At 32.7% G+C, this 17,382-nt stretch overlaps 3 protein-coding genes across 4 annotated transcripts; 1 reads left to right on the top strand and 2 right to left on the bottom strand.

Annotated features, from left to right (window-relative positions):
* Nucleotides 1–52: 52 nt before the first annotated feature.
* On the bottom strand, nt 53–2,466 carry LOC25494195 (glycerophosphocholine acyltransferase 1). The gene is made up of 6 exons (XM_013602981.3): nt 2,324–2,466; nt 2,157–2,214; nt 1,971–2,071; nt 1,683–1,872; nt 973–1,210; nt 53–886 (listed from the first exon to the last, which is right to left on the bottom strand). The coding sequence occupies exons 1-6, from the start codon at nt 2,462–2,464 to the stop codon at nt 616–618; spliced, it is 999 nt and encodes a 332-aa protein (XP_013458435.2). The 5' UTR covers nt 2,465–2,466; the 3' UTR covers nt 53–615.
* A 5,084-nt stretch (nt 2,467–7,550) lies between these two features.
* On the top strand, nt 7,551–11,530 carry LOC25494194 (protein PLASTID MOVEMENT IMPAIRED 1-RELATED 1). The gene is made up of 3 exons (XM_013602980.3): nt 7,551–7,782; nt 7,916–9,993; nt 10,094–11,530. The coding sequence occupies exons 2-3, from the start codon at nt 7,919–7,921 to the stop codon at nt 11,250–11,252; spliced, it is 3,234 nt and encodes a 1,077-aa protein (XP_013458434.1). The 5' UTR covers nt 7,551–7,782; nt 7,916–7,918; the 3' UTR covers nt 11,253–11,530.
* A 529-nt stretch (nt 11,531–12,059) lies between these two features.
* On the bottom strand, nt 12,060–16,742 carry LOC25494193 (alpha/beta hydrolase domain-containing protein WAV2). Of its 2 annotated transcripts, none has more exons than XM_013602978.3 (8): nt 16,287–16,742; nt 15,613–15,648; nt 15,413–15,491; nt 15,246–15,300; nt 15,039–15,155; nt 13,171–13,335; nt 12,734–12,950; nt 12,060–12,418 (listed from the first exon to the last, which is right to left on the bottom strand). In XM_013602978.3, the coding sequence occupies exons 1-8, from the start codon at nt 16,522–16,524 to the stop codon at nt 12,402–12,404; spliced, it is 924 nt and encodes a 307-aa protein (XP_013458432.1). In that variant the 5' UTR covers nt 16,525–16,742; the 3' UTR covers nt 12,060–12,401. The 2 variants fall into 2 exon arrangements, with proteins under 2 accessions (XP_013458432.1, XP_013458433.1); XM_013602979.3 differs by having other exon boundaries at nt 12,060–12,344.
* Nucleotides 16,743–17,382: the final 640 nt, after the last annotated feature.

Genomic DNA, 17,382 nt, shown 5'->3' with positions numbered 1-17,382 from the left:
TATTGTAGTCACTGTACTTTTCTTTGACACAATGTACTCGAGGTAAATATAAGTAATTGATGCTAGCAGTTTGTAGCGATAAGGTATGCACAATTAAATGAATATAAGCATTATCATTACAGTTAAATTTAGTTACAGCTGAAAGCGGAGGCTTGTTTTCTAATTACCAAGTATTTAGTTCAGTGACTTCATTGCAATGCATAATATTTGAAAGGTTGTGCTTTCATATAGTGATGATGAGTAGATAGATTATGATAATTTTTCTACATGTTCATCAACTTTTAAAATATATAAACTCATGGTCTCTAAAACTTGATTTGGACCCCTATTGAATAACTGCCACAAACGTTCAAAGCCTAAAGGATAACCAGATTAAAAACAACTGTAGCAAACATGTAAAATATTTTCAAAGTATCAACAATTGTATTAAAAGTATCCATTTTAAGGAGTGCTTACATGAAAAAAAGAAAAGAAAAAAAGAAATATCCATTTACAACTCCACCTGCCAAATTTGAACTCTTAGCACCATGGATTAGTTCAAGCAAATACAACATTAAGTATTTCTGCTGAGTAAGTCAATTAGATCTCCCAAGAACAGCATTGTTGAGCTCTCCGTTACTTGACCTTGCAAAACTGTATACTTCCTGCTGTATATTTTTGTTCCAACAGGAAACTTCCACCGTTCCATACTGAAGCAGAAACCTTAAGTATTTGGAAGATTACATGCAATTCATATGACAGGAATATGGGGACAGCCAGTGCCATGGTTGCAATGGTAAATATGCCTTGTAGAAAAATGTACATTAGCATGCGATTTTGATCCCCAAATAGCCCACTTAGGCGCCACCATATATTGTTTGCTTTCTTAGCTTTTTTTGAGAGTTCCCTGTGAAAGATTGAAGTCAACAGTGAGCAGGAAAATGAAGTGTGTAATTTGAAATTTTAAACCTCTTCAGTAACATCTTTAATTACCTGTAGGATGTCATGACTTCAGGATCTCTTAAAAGCCTTTGTCGGCGTAAGACATTGACAATGAGGAAGTATAGAACCTGCCACAGAATGTAAGCTACTAAGGGAACCAGAAACAGCCATGTCCAAAGATAGGATTTATCTTCAACATAAGGCCATGTAACTCTTTGAAGAGATCCCTCTGGATGCATAGCTTCAAAAGTAGCAGGATTCCACCATCTAATGGTAAAGATAACAATTCCTGGAAAGAACAATAGCATTAAAGCCATAATAAAAACCAAAACGGAACCAATAATGAACAGAAGGTTGGCATATCTATAACAAGTCCATTCAAATTGTTGCATAATCTTTGACAATGTGATATTTATGTAGAATTTCAAAAGAACTATTCGGTTTTAAGGTATAAAAAAGCAGAAATTGGAAAAATCATCTACATAATAAAGTTTGTACACAAAACTAGAATAATATTTTTTTACCAGGATTTTGTACATTACAACGTACCATTTCATGGAAACCAACACATCATATGCACATTAAAACATATATACTACTCTGCATAAAAAGCTGATATACCTAATATCCAAACTTTGATCATTGAAGTTAAAAACTGACAGTTATCACAGCAGAAGTATACAGTTTTGCAAAATTCATTTTCTTGCTTGCTGGAACAAAAATAGAAACTGTAAAAAGGAAGGTTCAATCAGTTTATTTACCAGGCAAGAGATGGAGAAGAACACCGACAATTTTATCAAAAGAACTAAAAACCAAGCTACATCGCCATACAATCAACGCCCAAGCTAATGGCCCCTCGGCAAAAGAAAAGCAAACCATGAAAAGCTTTTCGTTCCTCGGATAGAAAAGAAGATCAACCAAGAAAATTGTATTTGCATAGTAGCAAAAATCCTGAAACAATTGGAAGCATTTAATCAACAATAACATAGTACATTATTAAAAAGTAGAAATATGAGATATGTTGCTGTGCTTGCATTGGGAATTATTACCAGTAAGTAGTAATGCCATTTCTTGAACTTATAGTAAATCCAACGAAGAGGAACAAAGAAGACGTAGAACAAACAATACACATAGGGAATGTCTTGGGGTCCTGAACATTCAAAGAGAGTGAAAAAAGAAACTATATATGAATTAATCGATTCCAAAGAAAAACATTGAAAGAGATTAACACTTACTTGCTCCCAAGAGAAAGCAGAAGCTACCATAACCAAGAACCCCCACAAGATGAGTGACCTGAAAAAGATTTGTTATAAAATCAACAAATCAGCATAAGAATGTTGTTTATTCTGAAAAGAAAAAAAAAAAGAATGATATTAATTGTAAGCAAGAACTGAAAAGAAACCTTGGCGATGAGCTTTTCGTGTTCTTCTGCTCGTTTCACGATTTTAACGGCTTGTTTGGAAATCATTTGCTTGGTTTGCACAACTTGTTTGGAAATCAATTCCTTCATTGCTGAACTAGGCTTCTGCATTATCATATTCATGCATGAGTTACTTGATATCATTCAAATGAAAATGAATGTTAAATACAGTTTTTAGTTACCTACTTACCTTGGATTCTGTGTTATCATCACTGTTTGATTTCATTGTTACTACACAGTTAGTTGAGTGTGTTACCGCAAAAATACAAATGCATGTGTTATACATATATCAGTGTTATGGAAGCATCAAAGGTACTTTTTGCATGGAAACTTTTTGGATGGTTCATAATTATTAGTAGGAGTATCTTTTATACTTATTATCACGTCCCATCTATTTTCTTTCTTAATTACTTTTCTAGTTAGTTATTTTTTTCCTTAATTTGTCATTCCAGTTAGTTATTTCTCCCCTTAATTCGAGACGTTTATTTTGAGCAATTTCTTTTTCCATAAATGTGTCACTTATATAGAAAAGTGCGACTAATAAGTTTAAGATATTGTTATGTAAGGAACGAAGTTTGAACCTCATATTATTCACTTATAAAAATAATAATAATATGTAGGTACCGAAATCCGTATCTCATATTCTTCAATTACTTCTCCATATTTAGAGTTCGGTCACTAAATTACTTAACAAAAAAAAGACAATTATAAAAAAAATGTTAATACAATTATAATTTTTTAATTTAGAGACCCATTCGAAATGCTTAAAAAGTATAATAAAAAATAATTTTATCAAATTATCTTTATTATTATTTTTGGATAGAACCAAATTAACTTTATTAAACATGCAGCAATGTTGTCACTATAATCATAAATGAAAAGTGAATTATGATGAATTTATAAATTATGCATATAATTTTAACAAACTCTAGTGTCGAGTATATTAGAAGATAAATAAATAAGGTCGTTCATGCTTTAGCGTGGGTAGCCACATATTGAGTTAGCTTCAAAAATTATATTGAGATTCTACGTTGTATTACCAATTTAATGTCTAATGAAATGTTACAAGCACCTTTTCATAAAAAAATATGTACATAATATTAATTTGATCGTATAATTTAAAAAACTAATTGATATTATATTGAAAATTTAAAGTCACCTTGATAAGCATATCAACTATTGTAATAGGCCCCGTTTGGATAAACAACTTATATAGATGCTTATAGCATTAGGTCTTATAACATTAGAGCTTACATCATAAGCTCTTATACTTGATAAGCTATTTATGTTTGGATATGTACACTAGAAAATACTTACATAAATTGAAGTGTTTGGATGTGACATTATATAAGCAATTATCGAAATTTTAAATATTTTTAATTTAACAAAAAAATCAAAGAATCGAACCACAATTATCAAGATTTTTTTTATAAAATTAATCAAGATGTAAAAAACAATATTATAATATATTAATTATAATTATATATATAGTATAATCAATATTCGTCCTTAAAAAAATATCAATATTCATATAAGACAAAATTAACATTCGAGGTGTAAATAAATAGTCTAAACATCATTATACATAAGTATAATAATATATGATAAGCTTTCTTTTAAAAAAAAGTATAATAATATAAATATATACTTGAGAAATTATGATTGTAAACTTACCATATATATAGATATTAATGTACAGTTTGTTACAAAAAAAAAAAGACAAGTTAAGTTTGTTTTTTTTATTCAGTTTCATTTTGTTACGTAACAAAAAAATAATAAAAATCATCCTTAAAAAAAAATCTTAGTTACGTGTGTTACTTTAGTAAGATAAGTATATAACAATTTTGTTACTCATGCACAACCAAATATAACTAACATTATAATTAAAATATATGTTTTTTTCTAAAAACAAAAATAAAAAATAAAAATATGTTTTGAAAAAGTGTATCCAGAGAATCGAAGGAGGTTACATAAATTCATAAGCTTCTTGTTAAGCCGGATGGTAAGCTGAAAATTTAGGCTTATTAAAATATGGCATAAGCAGCTTATGAAACTATGATAAGCTATTTTTATTTATTTACCCAAACACCTTTAAAAAGACTTATAGAAATAGATAAACCCACATAAGTTCAAAATAAGCCAATCCAAACGGGACCATAGTATTGCTAAAAAAACTATAATGTAGTAATGATTTTATTAATAAAAGCTTTATTGCTTACTGAATTATGATAAAATTTAAACATGTATATACTGTATAAATAAATAAGTATCTCATCGACTTTAACCATTTGAATTCACTATAGGATTAACCATTGAGTCATCATCAACAAACATCTAATTTATTTTAACTAAGGTTAGACTTCTTCGGAATAGATGACGACAACAACAAGACTTATTTCATTAAATGGAGTCAATTATATGAATTAAACTATATTATAATATTGGCTTAATTCGACATTTGATCCTCTAAATAATTATGCGTTTATATTTTGATCACATAAATTGTAAGACCCCATTTTGGTCCTCTTGGTTTTGCTCCGTTGGTCAAAAAAGTCCTGACTGTTAACTTTAACCCCTAAATGTCTCTATGGTAGACCAACTTTAAGAATGGTCCACCATAGATCCTATTAATTATTCTAATTTAAACCGTTTGATTTTTTTTTTTAAAAGGAGGGTTATTGGATTACGCATGTGTATTTTATCTTACGGTGAGTCAATAACAACTAATTAATTCTTCTTTTCTTCATCTTCTTCTTCACTCTTCTTCATCTTCATACCATTTTCACTAACATTTATAGAATAAAATAAAAAATCAATTCTACACCAATTCAACACCATTTTCAAAATCAAAACAACAACAATTCTGCAACAATTCCACAACATTCAACATCAACAAACATCATCAACGGAACAAAAATCCAGCTTTTTCTATGATTTTTCACTTCAATTTAATTTCCCTTACTCCCGCAGATCTAACATCTCCCTGTGTTCGTACATCAACAACAAACACAAAGTCACAAAATATAAAAACACTTAATTCAAATCACATTCCAAAAACTGAAAAATCAATCAAAACCAAGTTCCAATTTCAACCAAAAAACATGTAACCTCCCATTCTTACTACTGTACCATAAAAACTCCAACAAACAACAAACCAAATGGGTATGAGTTTGAAGAAAACAAACATATGGGTATGCTTCAACATTACTTTAAATTAACAGAAAATTAAATGATGAAAATGGATATGACACTTAATGATGTACATTAAACCAGCCTTGACATATGGGTCATGTTCAACCATCGACGCCGCCGCGTATCCAGTCGCGTTCATCTCTTTATTTGCAGACGTTTAAGGTTTTTTTTTTTTTTTTTTTTTTTTCATTATGTTTTCTGGGCGCTGGCTCTCTTCATCAACATTTCATGCTTTGTTAAAGAAATGTTGTTTTTGTGATGAATTTTATTTTCTTGTTGTTTGTTTCAGTTTGATTTTGAAAAAGTTTCCTTTTGATTTTGTTGGAGTTAGTGATGAGATGATGTTGGTGATGAAGGTTGTTGTTTATGTGCAGTGATGAGATGATGGTGGTGAATTTTTCTTGAAGGTTGTTGTAATTTGTGTGTTATGTTGTGTTTCTTTGAATTTGTATTTTGGAAGAAAAATAATTATGGAAAAATGTTTATAGATTGAGGAAGAAGAAGAGAGAAGATGATGAAAAATGAAAAAAAATTAGCTGCTGACGGTTCACTATAAGTATAATGGACATGCAATCAAACGGTTAAAATCATATCAAAAAATTTAGACATTGAAAAACTAACGGAGATGATGAATTTGACCGACGGAGTAAAACCAAGAGGACCAAAATGTTGGTTTTACAATTTATGGGACCAAAATGTAAACACATAATTATTTAGAGGACCAAATATCCAATTAAGCCTATAATATTCTATTAAAAACATGTATTTCTTCAACTCATTAATTTTATAATTTTTTCTTTCCTTACTTCTAGTGATTTGAGTTCCCTTCCTTTTGATTTACTCACTTATTACAAATCCTCTCTTTAGATGTTCAAACCACCCAAATCTAATTTTTACTTTCTAGTATTATCTCCTAAATAGACATTTTCAAAAATCAAATTCGATTTTATTTTTACAAGGAAAGGTCTTATTGTCAACTCTTCCAACATTTGTATTGTAAAAAACTCTCACAACATCGTATTGATAAATTTTATACTCTTTATTTTGGATTGTAGTTGTATTTGATCACCGGCACCGGTTGTAGTTGTACCTAATGATCGATTATTGTTCATTAATTAATAATACATTTTTCTTCAAGAAAAAATTCAACATTTTCGTATATAAAAAGGAAGTTTTTACGAGCTTATCTGATAATCAAAATGACTTAAAAGTATTACAAAGGCCAATGAAGTTTAAAATCTGAAATTCTTAATTAATGCTAAGAGGCACGAAAAGAATATGGAATTTTCACGGAAGATAAACCTTGAGTCTTAAGTATTCCCTCATGTCCTTATTATAAGAAACAATTGATTTTTTTAGTTCATAGAATAATTAATGTATCTTGTTATAAATATAGACTAAATACATCACTTACACAATGAACCTAAAAAGTTAATTTTTTCTTATAATAAGGACCGGAGGGAGTAATATTTTTATGATAATAAAATAATTATAAGTCACGTGAGCATAGCTCAGTTGATTAGACAATGCATTATTATATGCTGGGGTTGGGATTCGAACCCCGGATACCTCACTCATTCACCTTATAATGAATTCTAGCAACTAGGCTACCCGATCATAAATAAATAAATTATAATAATGTTTGTAAAGTTTTTTTTTTGGTAGTGGTCCGGGTTTAAACCTTGCACCTTGCATATTTTATACATTATGTTCAACTTATAATATTGAAATTTTATTTGAAGGAAAATATTGAAATTGTTGGGTTGCATACTTTTATTCAAATTTGTATGTATGATTTGGTATAACATACGTAACTTTAAGCTTTAAAAATACAATAATATTAAATTTTTTTAAAAATCATTCATTGTAATCTTACCGACTCAAAAGATTAATAAAAATCTGATTAAAAAAATTAATTAAAGCGGTAGATAAGGGTTTCCACCTCCCTGTAATAAAATAAAAAACTAAAAATGGTAATAAATAAAATTGAAACAAAAATGTTGCCCGTTAGAAAGAAATTCAAATGAGAGAGAGAGAGATTGGGGGAACAGACAACAACAACAACAACAACAACAAACTTTTTTATTTTTTTTTTATTTTTTTATTCCTTAATTAATAACAACAATTAACGAACTATAATCTCATAACTCCTTATTACGGTTTCGTTGTTTATCATTTATCATCATTTCGGTTTCAGAGTTTCAATTTTGAATCTTCTTCATTCTTCTCATGTTTTCCAACTCTACACGGTAATTCATCCTCTCCTTCTTCCTTAATACAATTTTATTCATATATATATATATATAACATGCTATATTTTATTGTTTAATGATGTTTTGTTTTTTCTGTTCTGTTTTGTTTGATTTGAATCCTTCGAAATAGATAATGTTGCGCAAAGTTAAAGGTGATGGTGAAGAATATTTGTTAAAAGATGTTGAAATTATAAGAAAAAATCTATACCTGGAAAAAAGCTTTTCTGTGAATTCAACATCATCATCAAAATCCAAGAACTATGATCCAAAACCTGAAAAAGAAGGTAATAATTTGAAAAAGGATAAAAAATCCAAATGGAATTGGAAGAAGCCATTGAGGGCACTTTCCCTTTCAAAGAATAAGAAATTCAAATTTTGTTTTTCTCTTCAAGTTCATCTCATTGAAGGGTTACCTTTGAGTTTCAATGATTCTACCCTTTGTGTACATTGGAAACTGCGTGATGAACATTTGGTTACCCCTCCGGCCAAAGTGATTCAAGGGGTTGCTAAGTTTCAAGATATTTTGAATTGTACTTGTTCAATTGTTGGAACTAAAAGTGGATCACATAATTCTGCAAAGTATGAGGCTAAGCATTTTTCGCTTTATGCTTCTGTGCTTGGTGTTCCTGAACTTGATTTAGGGAATCACCGTTTGGATATTACACGGTTGCTTCCGCTTTCGTTGGATGATCTTGAAGAGGAGAAGAATTCGGGGAAATGGAGTACGATTTTTAGATTATCAGGAAAGGCTAAAGGGGCTGTAATGAATGTGAGTTTTGGGTATATGGTGGTTGGTGATAACAATACTTTTGCGCCTAATGTGTTGACTTCAAGGCAAAATTGTTTGGCATTGAGTGAAACGGATGTAAATCCGTGTCAGTATTCATCTCGGGTTATAGATGAGGTGAAGGATCTTCATGAGGTACTGACATCAACAAAATCTGCAGTGCCTAGTTCAACAGATGTGTTGAATAAGAAATCTGATGATGAAAACACATGTAGTCCCCCACACAAGAAAGATGAACTTGTGCTAAAAGAGAGTCTGGAGCCGATCAAATTTGATGTATTTCAAGAAAACTTGGAGACAGTTGAGCCAAATGTTTTTTTTACACCCGTGTCTGTAAAAGAGAATTATGATGAATGTGAATGTGTTGAATTTGCTGCTGTTGATCAGGGTGTTGAATTTTCATCAAATGAACATGTTAAACTGGAGGAATCCATTGTAGAAGCTAATGTTGACAGTTCTAAGGAAAGCATTGCGGTACATGAAGTTTCTAACAATAAGGATGATTTATATACCAAAGAGCTTCTCCTGCAAGAAATAGAATCAGTTTTAAATAGTGTCTCAGAGTTGGAGATACTGGCAATGGAATCTCCTATAATTATGGAAGTCGCATCTGAAAGTATGTTTAGAAAGTCACAAAGCATGGATGATTTCACCGAATCAGTTACCAGTGAATTCTTGAGTGTGCTAGGTTTAGACGATAGTCCAATAGGCTTTAGTTCTGAAAGTGAGCCTGAGTCTCCGAGAGAGCGCCTTTTAAGACAATTTGAGAAGGAAATGGATTCTGAGGGCTTCTCTTTATTTGATACTGACACATGTTATGTTGGTGAAGAAGAAGAAGATTGTGATTATGGTGCTTCTTTTGGACCTGAGCAGTGGAAGTTCTCTACAGGTATTAAGCCACCATCGTTGTCGCATGATCTGCAGGAAGGGCTTGAATTTGAGGATGAGGATGTGAAGAGCAAACCAAAGGGTCATATACTAGAAGACTCGGAAACAGAAGCCTTAATGCACGAATGGGGTTTGAATGAGGAGGCTTTTCAGTATTCTCCAACAAAAGGCTTTGTTGGTTTTGGAAGTCCAATACATGAACTACCTGAAGAGCCTCCTAGATTACCTCCTCTGGCAGAAGGGTTTGGTCCTTTCATCCAAACAAAAGATGGGGGATTTCTAAGGTCTATGAATCCCTCACTTTTTATGAATGCTAAAAGTGGTGGAAACTTAATCATGCAGGTTTCCAACCCCGTTGTTATGCCTGCAGATATGGGTTCAGGGTTAATGGAGACTTTGCAATATTTGGCATCAGTCGGAGTTGAAAAGCTTACAATGCAGGCAAACAAGTTTATGCCTCTGGAAGATATCACAGGGAAGACAATGCATCAAATATTATGGGAAGCTATGCCAAGCTTAGAGGGAAAAAACAGGTTTGTCTATGCTTTTTTATCAGTAAACTTTGTTGGATTTTGAATAGTTATTCCTTTAATTTTTTTCCCTGACTGATCAAATATACATGGCGTTATATAGGCAATGCCATTTGCAGCATGATTTGGTGACACGGAAAGGCTCTACTTGCGTGCAAAGGGGCTTGAAAGGATCATCATCCGAACTGAAGTCTGATGAATTTACTTCAAGTTCAATTGGCAACCAGGGAGGTTCGAGTTTTTGTTCATTGGAAGATCTTGCTCCTTTGGCTATGGATAAAATTGAAGCACTTTCAGTGGAGGGTTTAAAAATTCAATCTGGGATGTCGGAGGAAGATGTGCCGTCAGACATCATTGGACAATCCTTCAGAGATCTTTCTGGTCTCCAAGCCAAGGGGGTTAACATTGGAGGTTCTCTTGGCCTAGATGGAGCTGCTGCTCTGCCGTTGTTGGATATCAAAGATAGTAGCGATGAAGTTGATGAGATAATGGGATTATCATTAACTCTTGATGATTGGATGAGACTGGATTCAGGTGAAATTGATGATATAGATGATATCAGTGAGCATACTTGCAAACTTCTTGCTGCCCATCATGCCAACTCTTTCGACGTAATCCGTGAGAGTTCAAAGGGAAGGAAGAAACAAGGTAAAAGTCATGGCAGGAAATGTGGTTTGCTGGGAAATAATTTCACAGTGGCGTTAATGGTGCAACTTCGTGATCCTCTGAGAAATTATGAGCCTGTTGGAACACGAATGCTATCTCTTATACAAGTCGAGAGAGTGTTAGTCCCGCCAAAGCAAAAGATTTGCTCGAATGTATCTCAGGTAGGGAACAATAGTGATGAGGATGATGAGTGTGAAATACAAGAAAAGGTAGAGATGAAAGACAACAAAGAGGAGAGAAGTGGTAAAGAAAGTGACATTGCTCAATTCAGAATTACAGAAGTTCATGTTGCAGGTCTTAAGATTAAGTCACACAAAAAGAAGCTTTGGGGTGCATCAAGTAAGCAACAGTCTGGTTCTCGTTGGTTGATTGCTAATGGAATGAGCAAGAGCAATACGAATCCATTGATGAAGTCTAAGGTTGCTTCTAAATTTGGTGAAGTCACCACCACAAAGGTACAACCTAGAGATACATTGTGGAGCATGTCATCTCGTATTTATGGCACTGTTACAAAATGGAAGGAATTGGGAGCACTAAATCCTCATATAAGAAATCCCGATATCATTATACCAAATGAAACTATAAGAATACGTTGACTAGTGAATGTAGGTTCTTTTTCTTTTCTTTTTTATCAAGAAAAGGGTCTATCCTTATGAGATGTAGTGTTTGAAATCCTCGTGAGCATAGCTCAGTTGGTTTGGACAATGCATAATATATGCAAGGTCTGTGGTTCGAACCCCGGCTACTAGCAAAAAAGATTTAGTGTTTGAAGAAGCTGCTTGGTTGGATTCAACTGTGATATGTAGCCATATTTTCTGAAGTTCTAGACTTGGTTCATGAGTTGATACATATATTCACAATTTTTTTTGTTTTATTTTTGGTCTCTAATGGATATAATTTTTACATTTTTTTAATATAATATGAATATATAAATATTGAACATAATAAATGGACATAACAGATACAATTTGAACATAAAAAAGTTATAATTTTGACATTCACATGAACATAAAGTGACTATTAAGGACCAAAAACAAAATAAATTTTTGTGAGGATGAAAACATTCATTTTAATTTTTTATGGACTAAAATCAAAATTCGTTATATTTGTAGGGACGGATAACTTATTTAACCCTATATTAATTAATTTCTCACCAATCTTCAGCGATTTTTTTATTAAAGGCCAATACTTTCCAGAAAACTTAAACTTGTCTACAGCACAAGTTAACACGATGCTAACTCAGATATGTCAATGACATTGACATAGCAGTTCAAGTCCTCACCACAAAATATAATGCATCAAGTCTGGCATTCAAATTTTCTATATAGAGAATTGAAGAAAAAAAAAGTAACAAGAAATTTGAAATCAACAGACAGAAATCGATATCACTGTCTCGGCTTGAATTAGTAGGAAAGAAAAGAACCCATTCTTTAATAACAGCATAAATAACAGTACATACACATGTATATATGGCATTAATGAATTATTATTCTACAAGACACTTGTCAAATTTGATTAGGCATCCAGAATGTAGATGTACAGTATAGCAAAAGGAATCACAAATTGTCTAGGCATCTTTCAAGTTCTGAAAACCAATCCAACCAAAATTGTCCAATGAAATAGCCTGCAGTGGCGCGGCATGTCCCAGCAGGAAGCATCTTTTCACAGAGGGCTCTTACGGGCTGCAACTGTTTGAATCCTTAGTTAGCCAATTAGTATCATTGCAATAATCTAATGTCAGCCAATCACCTTGCACCAGCATCTGGCAGCATTATTAAAACATCAATTAAGAAATGAGCAAGAGCATCAAAGGAGATTGTCAGCAGATAGAACTAAAAAGGGGACAAGAAACTATCACAACAATGGCTAGATGAAGTTTGTGAGAATTAATGATGCAATGGACAAATCACAAAGGCAGAGTCCTATAAGAAAATGAACGGACTAAAAAGAAAGAAAACCACACCGAAAAATACAAAAGTTGTATAAAATGTATGCAATTAATTAAGCAGAAGCTACTCCACTTTCTTAACCCATCCATTTCAGTTTTGAAATGCAGCTTGAATAAATTATAAATTACCATTTCTCTCTGGAGCATGTTGTTCAAGAAACTGTTGAATTGTTCTCCAGTACTGATCACCACCAGCTAGCCAAGTATCCATATGCATGCCAGTGGGAAACTCAACAAAGAGACACCGATTATTACGAGCAGCTGCCTTAGCATATAGCATTTGCATATGTGATGCGGGGACCATCTCATCTTGCAATCCAGAAAGAAAAAGGATAGGCTGCTTAATCTGCAATTAAACCAGTAATAAAAAGCTAATGGTCAGACACTGCATACTTCCTTTCTAGAGACAAAATATATTAAAAGATTAAAATTAATATACTTAAAAGTCAATTATCTATCCATTGAATATATAAAATCGAATTCATTATGCCCAAGTGACGTAATCCTAATCAGAGGAGCAGAAAAATAAAGGGCAGAATTTGGTAAGAGTATCCATCATCCCTCACCTCTCCAACAACATCAATAGTACTCCATGGAGAACGTACAACACAATTGAGTAGCTTAGGACCTTTTGTACCGCTACCTCCAATAAACCACTTCAAAAAGGGTAACAAAACTCCAGCCATATCCAATATAGACGTAAAAGTGTTTTCAAGTATCAGTCCAGCAACCTAAAATGCAGAAAGGTTATGTAAAAAAGTTGTCAAAATAAGAAAGCTTGGAACACCTTACAGGTAAAAGCCTCTGCTTGAAGTCTCACTTCATTAAATACACATCAAGGCGATCAATGAGAACATTCCATACCAAAGCAAGGAAAATAATCTGGAATTATTTTGAAAACAAAATATTGGAGTCTATTTTCAGGTGGCTTCTAAGGTGAGGCTTCTAAAGTGAGCAGGAAAAATATACCGTCAAATTTAATCGGTGATCCAGATTAATTAAAAACAAAAATAGAACATCAATGCACTCTCGCACACAAACTTGTCCTTATGAGAGAATCCAAGGAAAAGATTTTGATTCACGGAATCAATTCGTTGCAGTTTCGGCTATTGTCCAAGACAAGAAAGCAAGATACACAAAAATTAAATCATACGTTGTTGAAAGAGGTGATTCATAACATGAGAAAATTAGTATTGACAATAATTTTTTATTTTTTTTTTTACAAAAATTAACAGTAATGTCAATAACAATCTTCATGTTCTGTTCTGCAAAAGAAAATCCATGTGTCTTCAGAGAAATTTCTTCATGTAAAGCACTTGGTGGGAATTGGGCATTAAAGAGCATAAGTTATTGGAACAACAACAATAACGACAGTTACCACAAACTCTCGAGTTCAATGTTCTGAAATTTGAATATAATTTGCTAGATCAAAAAATTTTCCAACACTTACGATGATGACAATGTCCGTCAAATTGAATGCTCTGCATTTTTTTATGCAGAAATTGCACTTGTGTTTTTCGTGATGATGGTAGCGGTAAGATTGAGTGTGAGAATGTGTAAATGTTCTATTTTTTTTTTTTTAATAAAATTAGACCGTTGATTAAATCTAGAGGTGCATATTTTCAGCTCCACCAGTGAGGGACTTAATTGAACCCTCACCTTAGAATCCACCCTATTTACATAGCTCTTTGATTTTACGTAACACACACACACACACACACACACACACAAACTGTATAGAAAACCATGCTGATACTTCTCCAAAACCAGCATACAAAATTGGCCCTTTAGAACCTGTGCAAAGAATCTTATTTATGCTATATGGAAGCCCAAGAGAATAATGCTAGTAAGTAAAATGCTTCACGATATAAGTATAACATAACAAAGAAAATTTGCTCAAGGAAGGGATTCCTATATAATTTTCCAACACTTAAGAGCAATGAACAAAAGCTTGTAAATTTCTTTCCATGCTATTATTCAAGGAATTGATTGATAGCGTGGATTTGCTTTAAAATCAAAGCTACACAAACAAATCTACAATCCTAATAGGAACATATTTTTTAAGGCATGTGTACCAGGGGGAGAGCCATAAAATTGGCACACTCAATAATCTAAAATAAGATTGATTCAACAAGTCCAAAATTCTTTTCTCTCATCATGTTTAGAATCATTAATTGAGTTATCTATTTACGACAAGAGAAACCTTAGAAAACTAGAAATTTGGAGCTACATTATACAGCCTTGCTATATGCCTTCACTTAAGAACCTAGCTACCTATAATGCATGCGGTATTAATTCATATAGTATTGACATTCTGAAGGAATATATATCTTCATACTATAAACCAGGGAGACAACTTAAATTCAAAAAACTATCAATTTAATTTTCTCCAAGCACAGCATGAAAACCAATATACATAGTATACCAGAGGTACCTTTTCAGGGTTATTTCTTGTTAGTACAGCTCCAACTGCACCCCCAAGTGACCGTCCAAATACAACTATTCTAGATGTATCAATATCAGACCTCTGCGAAAGATGATCCAATGCAGCCTGGGCACAATGAGGTAATAAAATTGAAGAAATTTCAATAAAGAGGTCTAAAGACCAATAACACACAAGGATATGAATCAAACAGCATACCTGAGCATCCTTAGTAATTCCCTTCTGAGAAGGAGAGCCCTCACTTGCTCCGTAACTGTAAAATCAAATGAGGATGCCTTAAAGCCAACTCAGTCATAAGGTGACATGTGGATTTCATTCAAATGCATGAAAAATCAAAAGCTTAAGGTGTCAAGGAAGATACATACCCTCTGTAAGAAAGCATGAAAACATTGCATTGTAACTGCTGCAACATTATACGAACCATTTCTAGGCGATGGGCAATATCTAAAAGTTAGTAGTCAAGGCCTTCAAAAGAAATTGAACCTGATCAAGTAAAGATAGATAAAATGAAATAACAATCACAACCTAACCCCTAACGTTGTAATATCTACAACAACCAGGATACTTCCAGCATTTTCTTGGAAAAACAAAATGGTTGGACCTGCAAATACAAAATAAGAAAGAAGAACTGCATTAGAACAGCACACGTATACATACATGAATTACATTATAGAGTTCAAAGAGTATGTGCATATTCATAGCAAATCAGCAACACCAACTAATATTTACTCGAGTAAACAACCATTTTCGTCCTTAAATGTGTGAGGCTGGTGTTGTCACTGTAGTCTCTAAATCTATCAAAATTGCAAAAACATCTATGAATGTCTATCATGTTTACTAGTTTAGTCCTCAAATGTGCGTTAATTTAATTTAATTACTCAGTTTAGTCCACAAAATTATTAACAGAAGCCTAGGGAAACCCTTGAGGAGAGTTTTTTCAATAAAATTGTTGATTCTTTTCAATTCAATTATTGGGTTCCTAAAAAAGACATTTTTTTTGGAATTTCAAATTTCAATTTTTTTTTGACTCAATTCAAATTTCAATTTAGGTACTATAGAAAGAACCCCTCACACATACTATTTCACACTCTTGAATGAACAAACCTCAATTCAACCATGATAGTGCTTAAATTATTGAATCCACAAAATATAATACCCTATTCACTTTCGATCTAAACAATTCATAGAAATGAAAACTCAAATAACCAAAATTGACGAAAATTGAAAACGAAAATAAACCTCTGGTATCAGGAAAAAGCTTGATGAACCAAGCATGAAGACGAACACCATCAGAAGAAGAAAGCCAGATATCTTCATAGGTGAGTCTGAGACGAGAAGGAGTGATAGCGTAGGATTTGGTGAGACCTGGTAAGACCGGAACGTAAACAAGCTTCTCCTGAAACGCGACGAGCAATGCCATGCCGGCGACGACTAAGCCTCCGACGCCGTAGAGTAGAATGTTCATGTACGAAACCATTTGTTTGTGCAGAGATTCGAAGAAGAATTAAGCGCGTTTGGATTAAGCGGAAATTGAAATGAATTGGAGGGTTTCTTGGGAAACACCGAAATAATGAGATTGTTTCATGAATACGAATCGGGTGAGATTATAGTACCAAAAGTCAAGATGTGGGACTGGCTGTGTTGTGTTGCTTCCTTCCTTTCACTCATTTTCTTTTCTTTCTTGCAGAAATAACCGACTCAAAGGATTAATCTTTTAATTGCACATAAATACAGAAATAATTAATTCACATAAAAAATTATTTTAACAAAATCAATAAATGACTCTTGAAATTGGTAGAGGATTTTATGTTTAGAGACAGTTTATAAAAAAGTCTTATACCTAAGGACGGATGGAGTGATTAATTTTTAGAAATTCGAAGTTTTCTTTAGTCAGAACGTCACCAACTGAAAAATGGTGTTGCTAGTGTCTTGGATGTCAACATTACTTTTGGCATCGGAAAGTATTTGGGGTTGTCATCCATGATTGGAAGGAACAAAAAATCGGTCTTCGATTTCATCAAGGATAAGGTTTGGCAAAAAATAACTTCTTGGAAGAGTAAAGCTTTGTCTCGCGCTAGTAGAGAAGATCTCATAAATTTTATGGTTCAATCAATTTCAACTTATATGATGAGCATTTTTCCAATCCCTCAATCTCTTGTTGATGACACTCAAAAGATGATGAACTCCTTTTAGTGGGGTTCAAATTGAGGCAACAACCATGGTATTCATTAGTTATCATTGGGCAAACTCTTTATATTGAAGCAATATGGAGGTATGAGATTTAGAAATTTATATGTTTTTAATCTATCTATGTTAGTCAAGCAAGCTTGAAAAG

This window comes from Medicago truncatula, chromosome 4, assembly GCF_003473485.1.
Source record: "Medicago truncatula cultivar Jemalong A17 chromosome 4, MtrunA17r5.0-ANR, whole genome shotgun sequence".
NCBI lineage: Eukaryota > Viridiplantae > Streptophyta > Magnoliopsida > Fabales > Fabaceae > Medicago > Medicago truncatula.
Note: the sequence above shows the minus strand (reverse complement) of the source record. Positions and strands in the feature narration are given on the sequence as shown.